Source organism: Muscardinus avellanarius (assembly GCF_963383645.1).
Source record: "Muscardinus avellanarius genome assembly, chromosome: 14".
NCBI classification, from domain to species: domain Eukaryota; kingdom Metazoa; phylum Chordata; class Mammalia; order Rodentia; family Gliridae; genus Muscardinus; species Muscardinus avellanarius.
The window spans coordinates 89261138-89282515 of NC_137800.1; the positions used below are offsets into that span (position 1 = coordinate 89261138).

A 21378-nucleotide genomic window follows, 5' to 3' on the forward strand; every position below is an offset into this window, starting at 1 on the left:
CCTCTCCCCCCGGGCTTTCTCCTCCAGCATCCCACCCTCAGAAGCCGGCAAGTGCCCTCCTTTGCCACCGTGAGCAGGCCGGGGTTACAGATCCTGCCCTTGAGCTTCCTGCCCGGGGCCTGCTCGTGGGGGCTCAAATGCTTTTCTTAGAGAAGCTGGGCCTGTAGGCTCAGACCCCCGAACACACCAGCGCTCGTAGCAGGACCCACAGAAACAAGGCCCACCTTCAAGGCCCTCGCGCCTCAGGAGTGACGTGCCTTGGTGATCTCTGGGCTCAGTCGCCATCCCAGCGCATAGGCAGCTCCAGGTCTGTCACCCGGGCCCTGGAAAGCGCCGTCACAGCCCCGTCCAAGTGCGGCCACTGAGCCAAGGCGCTACCTCTGGGCCAGAAGAAGAGCGTCAGCCTCACACAGCTCCGAGGCCAGGCGGGGTGTGGAGTGAACCCACGGCCGGGAAGGAGACTTGGGACTTCGGACTTCATGGGACCATAAAACAATATTTTAGTTGCAAGCGTTCATCTGCTCATTTGAATACCTGGGTGAATATCCACGCCCTCCCGAAATCTCAGTTGATAAATGGCAGACCAGATTTCTGTATTTTTTTTGTTTGTTTTCATGCAAACGGGCTTACAAAGACTGTCTAGTGCCCAAAGACGAGCATTTATGTTCACTTGGTAATTTATATATGTCGTGGCATGGACACAATTTGGAAAGGAATTTTCAAGACAAAGAATAGAACTACAGTTAGGCTTATTTAGGGAAATAAGAAAAAAAAAAGAAATATGCGTTCAAGAGAGATCGCAGAGCTGGGCATTTGGGTGCATGCCTGGAATCCTAGTACCTGGGAGGTTGAGACAGGGAGGACCCACTAATAAACTTTAAGCAGTTTATTTATTTATTTATTTATTTATTTATTTATTTATTTATTTTTGGTGGTACTGGGGTTCCTGGAAGCCCTTCTACCTCCGGGCTACATTCCCAGACCTATTTTTACATTTTTATTTGGAAACAGGGTCTCATAAGCCAGCACGCGTGGCTGGCTTCGAACCTGCGCGATCCTCCTGTCTCTGCCTCCCAAGTGCGGGGATTACAAGCGTGCACCACCACGCCCGGCCAAAACAGCATATTTATATTAAATTATCTTGTAAGGCATTCTTCCATATACCTATATACCTATAATAGGTGACTTCCATATACCTATAATAGGTGAGTGCTTATTATATTTCTGTTAGTGCACTGTAATCTGGGTGTTTTTTAATTTCTCTGTTTAAGTTCATTAATCATTTCATTTCGCAGTGACTAACCTTTTACTCCGTGTGATACTATAGAAGATAAATGTGGCCTCCTTCCCAGTAGGCTCAGCTTGGGGCTGCTCACCACAAAGACAAGGGAGGACGAGTGGATCGGAACATCAGCCCACCTCCAACCTTCAACCAGAGACTGACTAAGTGACTTGTTGTTCACCAATGGCCAGGGATTCAATCAATCCTGCCTACATTGCGAAGTTTTCCTAAAATCCCCAAAGGACTGAGTTAATTTAGAAAGCTTCCTGATGCTGGGCGTGGTGGCACACGCTTGTAATCCCAGCATTTGGGAGGCTGGGACAGAGGATCGCTTTTGCGGACAGCCTCAACTACTACTTAGTGAGGCCCTTTGCAACTCAGTGAGACCCTGTTTCAAAATAAAGAATAAAAAATAGGGCTGGGGGGTGTAGCTCGTAGGTAGATGCCCCTGGGTTCCATCCCCAGTACCGCAAAGGAAAAAAAAAAAAAAACTTCCTGACAGTTGAACATCTGGAGGTGCTTGCTTTTTTAAATTATGTACTTCCTTTTTCTTTTTATTACTTTAATTTCACACAAGTTTTTAATAACTTGATTTTTCTTCAAAAATTAAATGGATGCGAGCCAGGCGGGATTCTCCGTGCAGAGATCACCTAAAGCTCCATTGTCCGAGCTCAGCACACGCTGCAGGGATTCAGAGTGGAAATCAAAACCAAGAAGAAAAACTACAGCCCCACAGCTGAGGGCGTAGCAGCGAGCGGCGCCATATTGCCACCAGCGGCAGCAGCAGCGAATTCATTGAATTCAGTACAGCTACATCTGCGTACTCAAGAACAGTGAGTCAAATTGCAGGCCACAGAGGAGAAATCCCAGTACTGTACTCCCTGGGACTTGACCCAGTGGGAGAGGGGCGGTGGCAGAGATATCACACCATAGGAGAACGTGCAACCTGGCACCCCCCACAGTCTAAAGCAGCCTCTATCGACTCTCTGGGTTGGAGACTCTGTGATACAACCCAGTAAAGGAGTAGTGGGGTCTGAGATACTACTGACTTGAGATCCAGAACACCTTAAGTGAAGTCATAGTGACCCAAGGGAAGAACCCAGAGAAGGCACAAACTTCCGAAATCATGGGAAAGAGGAATAATACTGGAGCAATGAATGGACACAACCCCACAACATCAGAACCCGATAAAACTGAAAATCAGAGATTTCTAGAAGATCAAATCAGGAAAATAACTGTAGAAATAATAGAGGTGCTTCGAAAAGAACTCAGAGAGAGCCAAAAAGAGATAAAGGATGCAATTAATGAAGTAAAGGCCTCAATTCAAAGCACAAACAACCGATTAGAACACATGGAGAACAGAATCTCGCTCTTAGAAGATGAGCAATCCAAAAATGAATGCATAGTTTCTAATCTAGAAAAAAATATCCGACAGCAGAAATCTGATATTGAAGAAATATGGGCCCATTTTAAGAGAGCTAACCTAAGAATAATCGGAATAGAGGAGGGAAAAGAAAGTGAAACCAAAGGGATCAACAATCTCTTCAATGAAGTAATAGCAGAAAATTTTCCAGACATAGAGCAAGAGGTCGATACACAGGTCCAGGAAACTTATAGAACTCCCTTTAGACAGGATCGGAGAAGAGGATCCCCACGCCACATAATTGTCAAAATGACCAATGTGGAAGCCAAGCAGAGAATCTTAAAGGCAACAAAAGCAAAGGGCCAAGTGACATTCAGAGGCAAACCAATTAGAATCACTCCAGACTTCCCAAACCAAGTTATGAGAGCCAGAAGGGCTTGGAGTAACATATTCCCAATTCTGAAAGAAAACAACTTCCAGCCAAAAATTTCCTACCCAGCAAAACTTTCTATCAAATTAGATGGAGAAATAAGAAGCTTCCATGACAAACAGAAACTGAAGGAATTTATGTCTTCAAAACCAGCACTAAAGAAAATACTCAAAGAGATTAACTACAAAGAAGAAATAGGTAACACACATCAGAACTAGAGAAACAAGATTTTCCATCCAACAGACAACTAAGATTGGTTATCTGTGGAGATTCATTATTTATGTTAGTCTGTTACCTATCTCTAAAGGGTATTGTTTGCCTTTATTGTTGTTAATTTTTAGGATTTCTAGTTGGAATATTAATATACCTTCAGATATAGCATTTGGAAATATTTTATCCCATTCTATTAGCAACTGTTAACTCTGTTTACATTGTCTTTGGATATACAATATTTTTTTTATTTTTTAGGGAGTTTGTATACTCTTCTGTAGCCTGTGCCATTGAAATCATAACCAAGAAATCACTGCCAATTTCAATGTTGTGAGGTTTTATGACCCAGATTTTCTCCTAAAAGTTTATAGTCTTAAGATTTATATTTAGGTCTTTTATCTATTTTGAGTTAATATTTGTATATGGGATTAGGTAAAGGTCCAATTTTATTCTTTTCCATGTAATTATTATTTTTCAACAATATTTAGTTAAAAGATTATTATTTCCACCACCAAATGTTTGAGGAAACCTTGTCAAAAATAACTTGACAATATAGGGAAGAATTTAGCTCTAGGCTTTTATTTAACTCCAATGGTTTATATATCTGCCTTTAGAATAGTACTACACTGTTTCAATTATTATAGCTTTATATGGTTTGAAATCAGAAAATATATATCTTCTAGCTTTGTTCTTTTTCAAGATCGTTTTGGGTACCTAGAGTCCATAATCCATATTAGGATAGATTTTTTTTCTGAAAAATAAATATATAAATATATGATAGTTTCACCTAAAAAAATAGAAAAAAATATTCTCTGGTAAGAAAGAAAGCAAAAAGAAATATTGAAAAGTTATCTTTAAGTCATCAAAAGCTTGGTATCAGACAACTGAAACTGTTATGTGAGATTATCATTTTTAATTTTGGATAAATTGCTTTAATACTAGATGTCAACCACTAAGCTAAGCATGGGAGGGAGGGATAGGGAGAGAATGGAGTGGGGATCGGGTGGGGGCTGACTGGGCAATGTGTGCATGTATGTCTACAAAAGTATGTATCCCACTATGATGTATGAATACAGTGCACCAATTAAAAAAAATTAAATGGATGCTTTCGTAGGTGTGATACATAATTAATTTTCTTTTTGGATTGGAATTTCTAACATTTTCCTTGTTGCACGTTTGGGATTAACATTCTGAGAAGGAAGTGGAGTAGGGACTTCCCAGCACGTCACAGAGTAGTCAGAGTTAAAGTCCTCAGGTTTCTCTCATTCTTTTTAAGTCATATTTGTGTTTCTAACTCACTTATATGGACAAGTTGTCATCGTCTCAAAATGGATCCAACGTGTGCTCCTGCCGCTCACATCCCCCTCGGTGCTGAGCTGCATTCCCCTGGATTTCAGGGTTTGGTCATGGATATCAGATGGTGATCAGGAGGCAGGGCGGCTCCCAGCATGGACAGGGTAGGTCTCTGAAGGGATGAGTCCCCAGGTCAGATCCGAGGCCAGAGGGAAGTGTAAGCACCTTTGACGGTACCCTGAGGATAATGAGAGCCCGGCCCAGCAGCTGGTGAGAGGAGGAAAGACCTGGGACTCAGCATAGCATCCTGGTGTCCAAAATTCAAGATGGTTGCTTCTTTTGGAGATGTCAAAGGGGCCCTCCTGGGTGCCGGGAAGATGTCCAGAGAATCTACAACATCATCTTAAAGGCTGAAGGGGAGTTACAGATCCTAGAGGAGAAAGTCTGGTGTACAGAGGAGACTTGGTGGTGGTGGTACCAAAGAAGAGGTGTCCAGAGGTGCCGTCGGGGAGCCTCTAACTCTGGGACCGCCTCAGGAAGAGGAGGCTTGGAGGAGAGATGAGGGTTCGTTTCCATAGCAACCCACGCCCAAAGCACATCCTCAGGCGACACAGTGTTGACCATCTCATCTCTCTCAAGATACTGTCCCCGTCTCCCGGGACCCACCCTGTCCCATCCCTGATGTCTGCCCTCAGGAGCCCCTCCTGGCTCGGGAGGCAGAGCAGGCTGCCAGGTCTCTGTGGGCCGTCTGGCTGCGTGAACGTTCACGGCTCACATCCTCGTGTTTCTTGGAAAGAGCAGGTTTCACACGCGCTGCATCATGAGGGTCCAGGGCCACATTCACTGTACAGCAAAAAAAAAAAAAAAAAAAAATCCATTCCGATCATGCATCAATACTGACAAGTATCAGTTTCATGCTCTTAACACCCACACAGGCAGACAAGCTTGAGTGATGTAAGACTGTTAAAGGGGAAAACCTTTCTGGGGCATCAAAACAACCCCCAATATGTGAGATGACCTACACCAGCACGAGGGCATCCCCGGCAGCAAGTACATCGTCAGGTTGTTTTTCTTATTTGCCATATTTATTCGGTCCAATGAACAGATCGTTTGAAGTACCACTAGTGGCTACTCAGTAAAATACAGCCTATAAATCCTGGGCATAACGTGCACGCCTGTAATGCTGGTACTTGGGAGGGTGAGACAGGAGAACGGCAGGTTTGGGGCCAATCTCAGCAACTTAAGATTTTCAGCAACCTAGTGAGACTGTGTTAAAAAAATTATTTGCAGAGGCTTGAAGCTGAAGCATACACTCTTTTATTTTATTTTATTTATTTATTTTTGCAGTACTGGGGATTGGACCAAGGGGCAGTCTACCTCCGGGCTGTACCCCCAGCCCTATTTTATTTTCCAATTGGAAACAGGGTCTCCCTAAGTTGCTGAGAACCTCACTAAGTTACTGAGGCTGACTGTGAACCTGCGATCCTCCTGTCTTAGCCTCCCAAGTGCTGGGATTACAAGTGCGCGCCACCACGCCCGGCTCTTTTATTTTTTCAGTATACTTTCCTTGACGCACTGTAGTCTCACATCGTGATGTAGTTCTGAATGAGAGGGACACACCTGCCACAGCGCTTGGCGGGCCTCCCTCCCCAGCTCCTGCCCACTCCCTCCCCTTCCCTATACATGATACTGAGGTTGGCGCTGGTAATTTCACATCTTGTACATCCGTGAAAGTTTCACCTGTCGCCCTCCACCCTACCTGAGCCCCTCCATCGCTCCCTGGGGTTTCTCCCTCATTATCCAAAGTCCCTCTTCTCCCGATTACTCCCGCACTTCCACATACGAGAGAGAGCAGGACCTTTCACTTTCTTTGACTGGCTCATCAACATAACGTTCTCCCGGGCCTCCATCTTCCTGCAAGTGGCGTCATTTCCTTTATTGCTGGGTAGAATCCATTGTGTGTATGCCCCATACTTTTGTACCCATTCATCTGTTGATGGACACCTAGGTTGGTTCCAGATCACCAGATTTTTTTTTTTTTTTGGTGGTACTGGGGTTCCTGGAAGCCCTTCTACCCCCGGGCTACACTCCCAGACCTATTTTTACATTTTATATTTGGAAACAGGGTCTCCTAAGCCAGCGCGCGTGGCTGGCTTCGAACCTGCGCGATCCTCCTGTCTCTGCCTCCCAAGCGCGGGGATTACAAGCGTGCGCCACCACGCCCGGCAGATCACCAGATTTTCAGTGATCTTAGTGAAATGTTCATGCCGACAGAAGCGCAGTGAGAGCCCAGCTCTGCGCCTTGACCACGGGACGGTGTGCGGCCAGCTTCTGTGCTCTGCCCTGGGCAGCAGGGAAGCAAGTTTTGTCTCGTAATCCCGCTGCTTCTGTCAGCTCTGTACAGCCCAAGCTCATTCATCACGGAGCCAGGGATGCGCCCGTTTGTCAATTACCAAACACTCGCCGAATGCCTGGCGTCGGTGCCGCTGAGGAGAGAGCCCGGCAGCGTCTGCGCAGCTGGCTCTGCGCGCTCACCTTGCCCACGGCTCTTCCTCCTGCTCAGGCCTGCAGCCACCGCAAGAAGCAGCCCCAGCACAGCCAGTGCCTTCCACAAAGCGGTTGCCCTGGACTCTGAAACAGAAACCCCAGAATCTCTCTCTCCTTTTGTTCACTCTCTCTTGATACTAGGGATTGAACCCAGGGGCGTTCTACCTCCAAGCTACACCCCAACACCCCCCCCTTTTTTTTCCTGTACTGGGATGGGACCCAGGGGCATTTTACCTCCAAGCTACACCCCCAGCCCTATTTTTTTATTCTTTATTTTGAAACCGGGTCTCACTGAGTTGCAAGGGGCCTCACTAAGTAGCTGAGGCTGTCTGTGAACCACAACCTCCTGTCTCCGCCTCCCAAGCGCGGGGATGACAAGCCTGCGCCACCACGCCCGGCTCTAACTACATTTTAAAAGAAAAGCAATGACAGGAGCCAGTCTGCGCTGGCCTTGCCCGTGGTTCCAAGCCTGAGAGATGGTAGCGTCACAGACCTGAGAGAGAAAAGGCGGCCGTTCTCTCCTCGCCCCGAGGCAGGTTGCTGAGGGAGCAGGTCACGTTCACCGTGGAGCTGTTTGTGATCAGCAGCGAGGTCTCCACGTGGAACAGCCCCTGGCCGTCGGGCCGCAGGGTCTCGGAAGCCGATGGGAGCGTCCTCCCTTCCTGGTCACGCCACTGCACGCGGGGCCTTGGGAACCACCCCGCAGAAGTGCACAGCAGCCGGCTTCCCCCGTCGGCCAGCTCCTGCACGGTGACCCTCGGCGAAGAACCCACGGCTGGGGACCGAGACCGCGGAGGCTGGGTCAGGGCCTCTGCGCTGGTGTGCGGTGACCCCACTGGTGGTGAGGGCGCTCCCGGGCCTGGGGGAGAGCCAGCCACCTGCTCGGTGAGAGCGGGGGAGCCTTTTCTTATTTTATTTTGTGTATTCCTGAAATATCCGGGGACAAATTAAAAGGTACATGCCTGTAATCCCAGAATTTGAGAAGCTGAGACAGGAGGAATTACAAGTTCAAGGCCATCCTCAGGAACTTAGCAAGACCCCGTTTCAAAATAATAAATAAATAAATAAATAAATAAATAAATAAATAAATAAGGCTGGGAGAGATAGAATGGCCTTGGGTTTAATCCCTAGTCTGTCTGTCTGTCTGTCTGTCTGTCTGTCTGTCTCTCTCTCTCTCTCTCTCTCAGATTTTCCTAAACATATGTTACTTTGGAGGTACTCAGAAAGACACCCAAGGAATTAAATTTGGTCCTTTCCCATTTGTGGACTGTAAGTACCTGTGGCACTCTTGCACACTGGCGGTGACGAGGAATGAGACTTAGGTGTGTAAATGATGCAGTGTGTGTGTGTGAAGGACCAAGGCCGATCTCAGTGACGTGGGGGGGCGTGGGGTCCTGAAGCAAATGCACCAAGGATGTATTGTATACATGTATATCCCTATCACTCTATCTCAGTGTGATGTCTACTTACAATATGCCAATAAAAGTATAAAAAAGAAAAGAAAAGGAAATTTCTAGTGCCAGAGAAAATGTCTAGGCACAAGCATGTTAAAGTGGCAGGGGCAGGTGCGAGTCCAGGGTCCTCACCTACCACCTGCAGGTGCAGAGTGGCCTCTTGGTAGACGCCATCCTTTTCAAAGAGGCACCGGTACAGCCCGTCGTCCGAGGCCCTGGCGTCGCGGATCTGCAGGCTGAGTCTCCCCTCGTGGATGGCGTCGCTCACCAAGGTGGTCCTCCCCCTGTAGTCCTCCAGCTGCTCCCCGGCCGCGTGGCCCCCATTCGCACCCACGTGAACCGCGGGGTGACGGCGGGCTCGGACCCACCTCACCTCCATGCCCTGTGCGTCAGCCTCGGGGGACAGGTGACAGGTCAGACCAATGTCTTCTCCCACGCGGACAGGGATGGGCTGGGGAGGTCCAATCACTTTTAAGGAAGCTGTTAAATACAGGACACAAAACATATTGAATCAGAACGGATCAAATAATGTCACTTACAGGAAATCTCCAGTGAGGTTTGGAAGCCATAGGCATCCCGGGGGAGGGGAGAGGCTCCGGGACACGTGGAGAGACCTGGGTCTCATGGACTCAAGATACAGGTTGATCTTGTTCCAGAAAAACTTTCCCATGATGTGTGCCAGTCTGAAGAAATATCACCAACTGAACCACTACCTACCTGTAATTTTGTTGTTTACAGACTAAAAATATTTTGCAGGTAACACCCCTAGAATAAAATGAATTTAGCACTTCAGATCTGGTGTGTGTGTGTGTGTGTGTGTGTGTGGTGTGTGTGTGTGTGTGGTGTGTGTGTGTGGTGTGTGTGTGTGCGGTGTGTGTGTGTGGTGTGTGTGTGTGGTGTGTGTGTGGTGTGTGTGTGGTGTGTGTGGTGTGTGTGTGGTGTGTGTGTGGTGTGTGTGTGGTGTGTGTGGTGTGTGTGGTGTGGTGTGTGTGGTGTGTGTGATGTGTGTGTGATGTGTGTGTGTGTGGTGTGGTGTGTGTGGTGTGTGTGATGTGTGTGTGATGTGTGTGTGTGGTGTGTGGTGTGTGTGTGGTGTGTGTGGTGTATGTGTGTAGTGTGTGTGGTGTGTGTGGTGTGTGTGTGTGTGGTGTGTGTGTGGTGTGTGTGTGTGGTGTGTGTGTGGTGTGTGTGTGGTGTGTGGTGTGTGTGGTGTGTGTGTGGTGTGTGTGTGGTGTGTGTGGTGTGTGTGTGTGGTGTGTGTGGTGTGTGTGGTGTGTGTGTGGTGTGTGTGGTGTGTGTGTGGTGTGTGGTGTGTGTGTGTGGTGTGTGTGTGGTGTGTGGTGTGTGTGTGGTGTGTGGTGTGTGTGTGGTGTGTGTGTGGTGTGTGTGGTGTGTGTGTGGTGTGTGTGTGTGGTGTGTGTGTGGTGTGGTGTGTGTGTGTGGTATTGGGGATTGAACCCAGGGACGTTCTACCTCCGAGATACACCCCCAGCCCTATCTCATTTTTTATTTGGAGACAGGGTCTCACTAAATTGCTGAGGGCCTTGCAAAGTTGCCGAGGCTGGTTTTGAACCCGCAGTCCCCCTATCCCAGCCTCCCAAGTGCTGAGGTTACAGCCGAGCGCCATTATGTCAGCTAATTTTACTTCTTAATTTTCAGTTTGTCAAACTATAGAGTCAGCACATTGCTGCCAGAATCATGAGGTTGTTATAGGGTTAAACATAAAGACGCGTACAAAGCGCCCGGCTGGCCATGCACAGGAGCAGAGGCGCAGAGACCTGGAGCGCGGGGTGTTTGAGCCGTCCCCCCCCCCTCGATTTGATCCTGGGGAGGGGGTGAAAATAAATGTCAGTTGGATTTTCCTTTTTTTTTTTCTTTTTTCTTTTTGGTACTGGGGATTGAACCCAGAGGCATTCTACCTCCAAGTGACACACTCAGCCTTATTTTCTTTTTCATTTGGAAACAAAGTTTTGCTAAGTTGCTGAGGCGTGCGTTGAACCCGTGATCCTCCCAAATCAGCCTCAAGTGTTGGGATTACAGGAGTGTGCCACCACTCCTGGCCCAGGTGGCATTTTAGTAATAAAAATTGAAGAAACCTTCCTCAAGCTTCTTAAGGCAGGCCAGCCACTGGATTTTATTTCCCCAAGTTTGAGGTCAGCACCAGCGACTTAGTGATTGCTGATGGCCGCCCTCCCTCCTCCCTCCCTTCCAGGTATGCCATGGTCATTTTATTTTGTATTAGGGTCTTGGTAAATTACTGAGAATCTTGCCAACTGGATGAGGCTGGCTTGAAACCTACAGTCATCCTGGTGAGACCCCGTTTCAAAAAAATGTCTGGGAAAAAGTGAGCCAGAGACCAGTTTGCTGCCACTTCTCTACCCACGCCTTACGGTGGATCACTGAACAAAACGGCCCCTTTCCAGAGCGCCATTGCATTACCTACATGGGGATTTTTCCCTGGCACTGGCCTTTGGCTCTACCAAATCCCCACCTGGCTTGCCCTGCTGGACATAGGTCACCAAAGGCTAAAATAACTTCAGGAGGATGAAAGGAAGCAGAATATGTCGGAAGATTCAATGAACAAGATGGATTATAGATCTGAAAACTCCTGTTTTTCCAGAATCCAGGAAAAACAGAAAAATGATAAGCTGGGCGTGGTGGCAAATGCCTGTAATCCCTGTACTGGGGAGGCTGAGGTAGGAGGATCGCAGGATCGAGGACAGCTTCAGCAAGTAGTGAGACTCCCATCAACCTAGCAAGACCTGTTTCCAAATAAGATATAAAATTGGGCTGGGGGGTTGGGCGTGGGGGCATACGCTTGTAATCCCCACGCTTGGGAGGCGGAGACAGGAGGATCATGCAGGTTTGAAGCCAGCCTCGCTGGCTTAAGAGATCCCGTTTCCAAATAAAAATGTAAAAATAGGTCTGGAACTGTAGCCCGGAGGTAGAAGGGTTTCCAGGAACCCCAGTGCCACCAAAAAAAAAAGTTGGGGCTGGGGGTGTAGCTCAGAGGTAGGGTTCAGCCCCCAGCAACACACACACACACACACACACACACACACACACACACGCGCGCGCGCGCGTTGATAACTCTTGGAGGCCTATTTGCTAAGCGCTGTTCTAGCAGAATCCGAGCCTCCCGAGAGCAGCTCAGTGGAATAAATAGTCCTTTTCTGCACTTTAGTACAGACTTTCCCACAAGCCCTGCTCCAGTTCATTGTTTTCATTTTTGAGAACTGATTGTGTGTTCCTGAAGTGCCTCCTGCATACGCCCTGAGGAGTCCGGTCCCCGCTGGAGAGCGGAGCTCACTGGCTTACACGTGAACTCCTTGAGAGCTGGCGATTTCGTCGCCCTGCGAGGCAGCAGTTATGCGACCTATTCCTCAAGTAGCCCAATGCTGGTCTGTCTAGTCCCTCAGGACTGGGTGCTACACGAGAGATTTAACTCAACCTGTTTATTTTAAAGCTGAGACTGCTACTAGAGACCACAGAGTTGACAGAATCATAGCAACCGATGAGAACTCGCCCTTTAAATTAGATAGATTACGGGGCAAACGCCGCGATTCATTTCAGCGGATCACACGTCTCTGACAGTTTCCTAAGTGCAAAATGAAAATAAATCTATCAACTTTTACAACTATTGTAAGGAAATATGAAATGAGTTCTCCAAAGCCCTTTTACACCTGGTGTAAACTAATATTTCAAAAAACTTGCCATTGTTCTTATAAGCCAATCAAATTATTTGCCAGACTGAACTCTGGAAAATAACCGTGTTGTCGAGACCTGGGTTGGCCAGAGGCCCTCCCCGAGCCTTTAATTCTGAGGCCGGCAGAGGCTGCCGCGGGGCTCCTGCGGAACCACTTAGGAGCGACACGGCGGCGTGGCCCTGTGTTTGGTGCCAGGTCTCTGTCGGGACGCTGAGTTGTCAGAGAAGTCAGAGTAGTGGGACTCTGCCTAGAACCTTCCCGAGGGACAGAGATGTGTGGCAGCCTGTCCTGAGGCCGACTGCGCACCTGGCCTGTAACTAACAGGCTCTGCCAGTTAAGGTTTCTGCCCAGTGCGTGCGTTTGCAGCCCAGGCCTGAAGGGATCTTACCGGAAGGCGAGGCCTACCACCCAGGTCTCTCCTGGGCTGCAGAGCAACCTTTGACCTTCCCCAGGCCCTTTTCTCAAGAACACCTGCACGGGTTGACAGGTGTGGGGAGGCCCCCGACACCCCACAGGCACGCTTTCTTACACACACACACACACGTAGCAGGTGACTTGGGACAGACGAGGGAGGCTCCTGTCGTCCGGGCAGGGAGCAGGTGGCTTGAGCTGAGCTGGGAGCAAAGGCTAGAAACGGGCAGAGGGCGGGAGGCGGGAGAAACCCGAGGGGCTCAAACGCCAGCTGGTCATTTCTTAACCCGTTTGTCTTAGGCACGGTAAAATCACATTTGCAGCCCAACCAAAGGTAAAGTTAAAATAAGCAAAAGCCGCCCTGCGTTTAGGTGGTTCCTCCAGATCTTGGGGCAACAGCCAAGAACCCACACGATCAGTTCCCAGTCGCCACGTCGTGGGCCCAGCCCGGCGTCCGTCCACAGATGAGGGCGATGCACTGTGGTCTAGACACGCGGGATCTTACTCGGCCGTGAGGAGGAGTGCGCCAAGAGCGGCATGCACGTATCACTCTGAACCTTACTTTTAGTTATTATTTATTATTTTATTTATTTAGTGGTACTGGGGGTGGCACCCAGGGACTTTCTATCTCTGGGCTATCCTCTCAGACCTATTTTATACTTTATTTGGAAACAGGGTCTCACTAAGTTTCTGAGAGCCTCACTAAGTAGCTGAGGCTGGCTTCGAACCTGCGTGATCCTCCTGTCTCAGCCTCCCAAGCACGGGGATTAAAGATTTGTGCCATCACGCCTGGCTACTTTAGACCTTACTACAATGTGTAATCACAAAGCATCCATAAAAGTCTCTACAAATAAATAAAAACACACAAAGCTGGGAAAGCTACCACCCCAGCAGCAGGATCCCAGGCACCCAGACAGGCGGCAGCTCCCTCCCAGCTGCGATACAGGGGGGCCGCTGGGGACCCTAATGGCGAGAGGGTGGGTGGTGGGCCGTGGCCTCCAGGTGTTACGACGCTGCCCTCGGCTGCGCTAAGAACGTCGTAAAAGGGTCTCCAGGGCTGGCCAGCTGTCCAGTGCCACCCCCGGCTCCCTTTCCCCTGCCACATGCAGCAGAGACGATGCCCGCGCCCTCTGAGGCGCCATCTGCGTCTCAGTGGGACCCTCCCCCCGGACCCCCACAGCAGCAGGTGACTCGGTGGAAAATTCCCAGAAGGCCCTCGAGATCCGGGCTTTGCCAGTCCCCTCTCATATAACCTAGCTCAGCACTTGGGAAGCCCTGCCTGTTTCTCTTGCGGGTCACAAGGCGCAGCACCCTGGTGTGGGTCCTACTCACCCAGCTCTGTCTGGAGTTTCTCTGGAAAAAGAAGGAGAATAACGTATTAAGGGATTTGGTCTGGAGGAAAGGAGAGAAGCTATTTAAAAAAAGAAAAGCCAGTTTGTTTTACATATTATTGGAAAACTCAATATATTTAAAAATTATGAAGTGCAAAAAATACTGATTTCCCCCCACAGATCATTGGTGAGCCGGTGGTTTTTCCTTTTTTCCCCTGGACAACAAAAATGCTGTCTGTTCTATCACTCACTAGGTAATTCTGCTTGTTCCTGCTGATTTTTAATTCAGTTAAAAATAAAACATACTCCTGTAAATGCATGGAAACTATAAAAATGTATGGACTCAGCACAATTTCAGATTGAAAATATATAACATTGGCTTCCTTTAACATGACTACATAACATTTTACTTTCAATTTTAAGCTATCCATTTATATGGAGAGTAAAAATAATATTTTCAACTCTAGAGTGTCAAAAGTCTCAATCTACTTATCAGGTACTTAAAGCTAATAATTTTTACATAATTGGAAGTGTAAATTGATAGGTGTTTTCTCTTGGTCCTTGCTGAGGCCGGCCTCAATCCATCCTTCAGTCCTCCCGTCTCCGTTTCCGGGTGCTTTTCATCAATTATGTAATTTTTTATAACATAAGAAACAACACTATCTTATTTGGTCTTTCTGTTGCTATTTCTAAGTGCGATGATAATTTAGATGCTCTCCTGTGGATGATTCTATCTCTGCTTGTGACCGTAGGATAGATTTCTAGAAGTCGTTGGCACAGTGTAGCATAGGAAGCCACTTCAATCCAAATAATATACTGATTATATTTACAATGTGATACTTATGAGTCAAAAATCAATGCAGAGAGAAGAAAGGGTAGAACTGAAGATCACTGAAGTATCATTAGCGGCTACTCAATCAAAATACAGTGGATGGTTAAATCCGGGACATGTTAGAGCCCGCCTGTAATCCTGGTACTTAGGAGGCTGAGACAGGAGGATAGCAGGTCTGGAGGCCAGCCTCAGCAACTCAGCAACTTAGTGAGACCCTGTTTCAAAAGCAAAACAAAATAAGAAAATATAAAAGGGTTGGGGGTGTAGCTTGGAGGCAGAACGCCCTGGGTTCAATCCCTAGTACCAGGACAAAGGGCACTGACCAGTGAGAAGGATCTCCGCCCCCTTCCTCTCTTGGAGAACAGGGTTGTGGACGAAGCAGGACACGCGCTCCTCCGACGCCGTCCTGACCACGAGCGTGTCCTCCACGTAGAACAGGCCGTCCTCATCTCGGACGTGATGCTCAGAGACTGCCAGCAACTTCTCTCCCCCGACGGCTTCCCAGGAGACCCGGGGCTCCGGGAACCAGCCCTCGGCGGTGCACACGAGCTGGACCTCGCCTTCCCGGGGCCCCTCCATGTGGATGAGCGGGGCCGACCCCACACCTGAGGGGAAGTCACAGCCCTGAGGCCAGAGCCGCGAGGCCGCAGCCCCGGGACCGAGGAGCCGCCGGGTTGCTCAGGGGAGGCTGCGGGAGCCCGCGGGCTCGGGGGAGGATTCTGAAGATTCCTCCCCACTTAAGTTGGGGCTCCAAGGAACTTGGTTCTCCAATCTGTAGTTTTAAATGTTAGCATCTGAACACGTTCTGCAGATTTAGACAGAAGAATAAGAGAAAGGACACACAACTTTTTGACTGTGTCTCTTCTGCAAAGAAAGACGTGTGGTAATTTATTCATGAACTCTTCTATGCCATAAATTCTGACGGTTCTTTTTGATTTTCTTACCACTATGGAGGTGGTTTTAAGGAAACACAGCATTGAACACTCTCACTAAAAAAGAAAATTCCAAATAAACAACCTAAGGATGCACCTCAAGGCCCTAGAAAAACAGCAACAGATTAACCCCACAGCCAGTAGAAGGCGGGAAGTAATTAAAATCAGAGCAGAAATGAGTGAACTAGATAATAGAAGGTCAATATAAAGAATCAGTAAAATAAAAATCTGTTTTTGTTTTTCTTTTGGTACTGGGGATTGAACTCACAGGCGGTCTACTTTTGTGCTATACCCCAGCCCTTTATATTTTTTGAAACAGGGCTTCACTAAGTTGCTGAAACTGGCCCCGAACCTGCCACCCTCCTGTTCCCACCTCCCAAGTACAGGGATTACAGACATGCACCACCATTTCCAGCTTAAAAATCCAGTTTTTTGAGAAGATAAACAAGATTGAAAAACCCTTGGTCAACCTAGCCAAAAGAAAGAGAATTGACCTCCCGAATGCTAGGATTACAAGCGTGCGCCACCACGCCCGGCTTGATTTTTATCTTTAGCACAAGGCAAAGTTATTCCTGCCAGGAGCTACATGCTAGGTTTCTTTTCAGATGTTTCCCCACCAAATGGACCCGGTTATCCCCTCCTTCCCCCTCCCCCTCCTGTGCGTGTACTATAGCAGTCTGCAGGGTCCCGCTCTCCGCAGTGACCTCTTCCCCAACCCCCTGGTGCCCTGATTAAACACAGTATAGAATAATATCTGTAGAAGTGCAATGTTCCTAACCTCCTGGGCCTCATCGCTCCATGTCTTACAAGGAGCCTAATGAAGGAAGCTGAGCTTGACGTCTCATAGATGCATAGATGAGGCTGACGGTGGCCAACGATGGCCCTGAGGCGTGGACGCTGGGCAGTTGCCTGGGCTCCTTCACCAGTAACTGACTTACCCTCTCATTCATCAGCCTCATGGGACACAAATGGCGGAATTGCTAATGGCGACATGTCACGGCTTGCAAAGTTTCCTTAATAATCAAACTCACTCAAATTAAATTTGGGGAAAATTTTTATAAGTGAGCTCGCTTTGAAGATTCAGAACCACTCGCTTCCAAATGACTCAGGATAGAAGACAGGGCGCTAGGAGCGAGCGCGATGGTCCAGAGAGAATTCTTCAGCTGACAATACGCTGACCACGGATTGATACTCTCCGCGCTCCGAGACCCCGCGTCTCTGCCCAGAAACTCACCCGCTACTTGGAGCAGCACGCTCGTCTCTGCGTGACGGTCCCCCTCCTGGAAATGGCACCAGTACTGCCCGTCGTCGGATGGCCGGACACTGCGGATCTTCAGAGTCGCGGCCCCCTCCTCGATGCCGTCCCCTATCCACTCTATCCGGCCCGCTGGCTCCTCCATCTGCACCCCGGCCACCTCTGCGCCGTCCCAGCGAGCGATGGCGGGCGTGTCGGGCTCCGAGCGGTACCACCTCACCTCCATGTGCGTGGCCGCCCTCTTGGGGAAGAGCTGGCAGGTCAGCAGGGCGTCTTCCCCGACCCTGGCCAGGACCGGATACGCAGGACCAAGCACTCGAAAGTCACCTACAGGAGGGAAAGAGGAAGCTAGATGAGGTCAGCCCGCGCAAAACATCAAAGGCCAAAGGGCTCCCTTACAGATGGGAGAGAGAGAGAGAGAGAGGAGAGAGAGAGAGAGAGAGAGAGAGAGAGAGAGAGAGAGAGAGAGATATGAGGTCACAAAAATGAGGGGAGAGACCAGCAGATTAGCAGGAAGAGATGGAGGAAGAAGAGGGAGGTGGAGGAAACAGAACAAATAGTGTTGCCTGCACGTGGGGACGCGTGGGTCTCGCTATCACGAGCAATCACAATGCACCAATACATTTTTTTTTTTCGGGTCTGGGGATGGAACCCAGGGGCATTCAACCTCCAAGCTACACCCCCAGCCTTATTTTTTATTCTTTATTTTGAAACAGGGTCTCACTGAGTTGCAAAGGGCCTCGCTAAGTAGCTGAGGCTGGCTGTGAACCGCGATCCTCCTGTCTCAGCCTCCAGAATGCTGGGATTACAAGCGTACGCCACCACGCCTGGTCTAAAAATTATTTTTAAAAGGCGAGTTCCATGAGGGCTCCCAGCACTCTCCGTGTGGTCTCACTGGCCCTGCAGCCCGCGCTCCCCTAGCCGGTGCAGAGTCAAAGGCCCGCGCTGCCCAGGCGGCTTCCCAAAGACCACGCAGCCGGAGGCAGAGAGCCCTTCTTGGAGCCCAGGCGCAGGGCCTCCACCTATGCTCGTGAATGTCGTACGTGTGCTTTGGAGTTGGGGACCCCGCGCCTGACTGGGTCACTGGGAGGCCACAGCGTCCAGCTCGGGAAGAGAGGACCTACCTGACTGCTTCATGGTCAGCAAGACGAAGCAGAAGGACGCAACCACGCCAGACAGGCTGTAGCCCGGGAAGTCCGCCATCGTCCCTGGAGGGGGCAGGAGGAAGCGAGGCTGTGGTGCACTCACACCGTGTGTGCGTGCGTGTGTGTGTGCGCGTGTGTGCACGTGCGTGTGCGCGCGCGTGTGTGTGTGCAGTGGTGCCCAGGCACCTGCTGCCCGGCCTCCCCAGAGACCAACACCAGCAAGGTCCGTGGGGAAGGAGGAGTCAGTGTGCGCAGACCGTGGATGGGGAGTGGGAGGGTTGCTACTCACTTTCTGAACATGTGCACTTACACCTAAGATACCTTAACATAACTAGTGAGTCAAGTCACAATACTTAGGGCAAAAAGAGCATTAAAGCCAGGCACAGTGACGCCCGTCTGTGATTGGAGTGCTTGGGAGGCTGAGGCAGGAGGACCGCAGGTTCGAGGTCAGCCTCAGCTACTTAGGGAGACCTCTTTAAAAATAAAATAAAAAGGGATAGGGCAGGGTGCATCTAGGACGTAGAATGTTCCTGGGTTCAATCCCCAGAAACACACACACACACACACACACACACACACACACACACAACACTAAAATAACTATAAAAATGAGGCTGAGTGTTACAAGTCAGCACAGACGGTCATTAACTTGCCACGTGAAACTTATTCTTCCTTTTCCCTTAGCTGAAGGATATGGATGATCTTCCCTGACTTCGCCTGAGAAAAGCAGAAACGTTTTTTTTCCCCATGAAGTAAGAGCGAAGAAACCCCCACAATGCCCAGGTGAAGTGCTTGAATTCAATCCTCAGTACCAAAAAAAAAAAAAAAAAAGAAAAAGAAAAAATTACATATATCTAAAAACCGGTGGCAGAGTTTCACCCCCCACACCCCAGTCCGCCGCCCACGGGACTCTGCGAGCCACTCACACGTCCTGAGGCTCCTCCGTGGTTCCGGCGTGTCCTTGGCCCACGTGGCAGGCGTCTGCCGACAGGCCGGAGCCCTGGGCTGCTCTGACTGGGGACAGAGCGAGGGGCAGCCAGACGGAGGCCCTGGCGCCCCAGGGCGCTGGACGAGGGAGGCTCCAGCTGGGGGCTGGGGGAGAGCAGGCCCGGGCTCTGCAAAGGGACTCCGGTCAGAATGGCCGCCAGCTGCCGCCAGCTGCTGCACTCTCAGAAGCGAAACCGGAGGACAAGTGGACTTTGGGCCCCGTGAGTTCTTGACACCTGTAGGCACCATCGTGATGCCGGCGTCCGCGCCTCCCCAGAGACCAGGGACCCCAGTGGGTTCCAGGAGCCACCTGTGCCTCCCGCCAGGGCTCAGAGGACCCGCTCGCGGGCGTGTGCGCTCGTCCGTGCTCCACCGAGGACTCCCCAGGAGACACCCCACTGCGGCGGCCGCCTGCGTGCACTGGCTGAGCCTCGCTGTGAGGTATAATTGCAGGCACTCAGAAACGAATTGAAACAGTCCCTGCCTGGGAGTATGGTGAGAGCGCTGTGCGTGTCTGGTGCATAGTTTGAAGGAGATTGCGGTCAGTGCACTAATAAAAGTATATTTAAAAAAAGGATTCCTTGCCTGGGGCCACACCAATTTTTATTTTTTATTTTTTGCCGTACTGGGGATGGAACCCAGGGGCATTCTACCTCCGAGCTACATACCCAGCCCTATTTTTTATCCTTTATTTTGAAACAGGCTCTCACTGAGTGGCAAAGGGCCTCACTAGCTGAGGCTGGCTGCGAACCCGGATCCTCCTGTCTCAGCCTCCCAAACGCTGGGATTATAAGCGTGCGCCACCACGCCCGGCTTCAGGCCATATTTCCACCAGAACATGGCATCTGAGCGCTGCGGGATCGGAAGCAAGGCCGTCTATCAAATATTCGTCCCCTCATCTACTGCGAGAGTCTGAACGACAGGAAGGGCCCCCTGAGCACCAGGCCAAGGTCCCCAGCACGACTCCACTGCCACTGCGAGCTTTACTCCGCTTCCTTATCTCCCTTTGCTGGATGATAAAGGATTTTATTACTCTCACATATTTAGCAGAGATTTTTTTTTTGGGGGGTGCCATGGCTTGAACCCAGGGGCATTCTACCTCCGAGCTACAACCCCTACCCCCTTTTTATTTTGAAACAGGGTCTCACTAAGTCGCTGAGGCTGGCCTCGAACCTGTGACCCCCCTCTCAGCCTCCCAAGCACTGGGAGTGCCGGGCGTGCTGCCACATCCGGCCACCAGAAAATGGCCCAGCTTCTTGGCGTTTTGCAGCTGCTAGAGCGCGGTGACTGCGGCGCGGGCACCTCCGCCCTGTGCTCCTGTCCTGGCCACATGTTTCTAAGTCTGTTTCATGGTGTTAGAGTTCTTCTGCGGCATCTGATTAAGGCTGAACTAGTGTTTCCCTGAGATTTCTTCCCTTATCGCCAGCCCGTACTGGGGTTAGCTGACCTGAAGTTACTGGTGTCAGTGTGAGGCCTCCTCTTCCCTTCTTGGTGTAGATACGGACCCTCCTCATGGAGAAGGGTCTACAGAACAGAGAAAAATAAACAGCAGCGAGGGTGTGCGGGTCTCATGGCCCTGTTGGAACCTTCAGAGTTGAGGGGTTTGCTCCCCACTTGGCCTCTGCTTCCCCCATGGCAGCAGTGCCTCTCCTGCAGGGACCCTAAGGAGGAATGGCAAAGGGATCGTTCCCCAGCAGGGTGAGGTGGCATATGTCTGTAATCCTAGGACCCAGGAGGCTGAGACAGGAGGATCACAGGTTCAAGGCCAGCCTCAGCTACTTAGTGAGATTCTCAGCAACCCAGGACGACCCTGTTTCAAAATAAAAATAGAAAGGACTGGGGGTGTAGCTCAGAGGTAGAATGACTCTGGGCTCAATCCCCAGTACAGAAAATTAATAATAATAATTAATAATAATAATAATAATAATTAATAATAATAATCATACAAGAAGAGGAGGAAGAGAGGGAAGAGAAGGAGGAGGAGGAGGAGGAGGAAGAAGGTAGCTGGGGATATAGTTCACTGGTAGAGCACTCCTTGGTTCAATCCCCAGAACCACATACACACAAAGTTAAAAATTAAACTAGGCACAGTGTGATACGTGTCTGTAATCTCAGTATTTAGGAGACTGAGACAGGAAGATTTCGGGTTTGAAGCCAGTCTTAGCAGCTAAATGATAACCTGTTTCAAAATAAAAAATA

General features: G+C 49.6%; 1 protein-coding gene across 1 annotated transcript; it reads right to left on the reverse strand.

The window, feature by feature from the left end:
- Window positions 1-274: 274 nt before the first annotated feature.
- Window positions 275-18250, reverse strand: BTNL2 (butyrophilin like 2; the record flags this gene model as incomplete). The annotated part of the gene is made up of 8 exons (XM_080710387.1): window positions 275-378; window positions 7114-7209; window positions 7619-7984; window positions 8712-9059; window positions 14030-14050; window positions 15184-15465; window positions 17027-17374; window positions 18172-18250. 8 exons carry the CDS (start codon window positions 18248-18250, stop codon window positions 275-277), a joined length of 1644 nt encoding a protein of 547 aa, XP_080566513.1.
- Between the last annotated feature and the right edge of the window lie 3128 nt (window positions 18251-21378).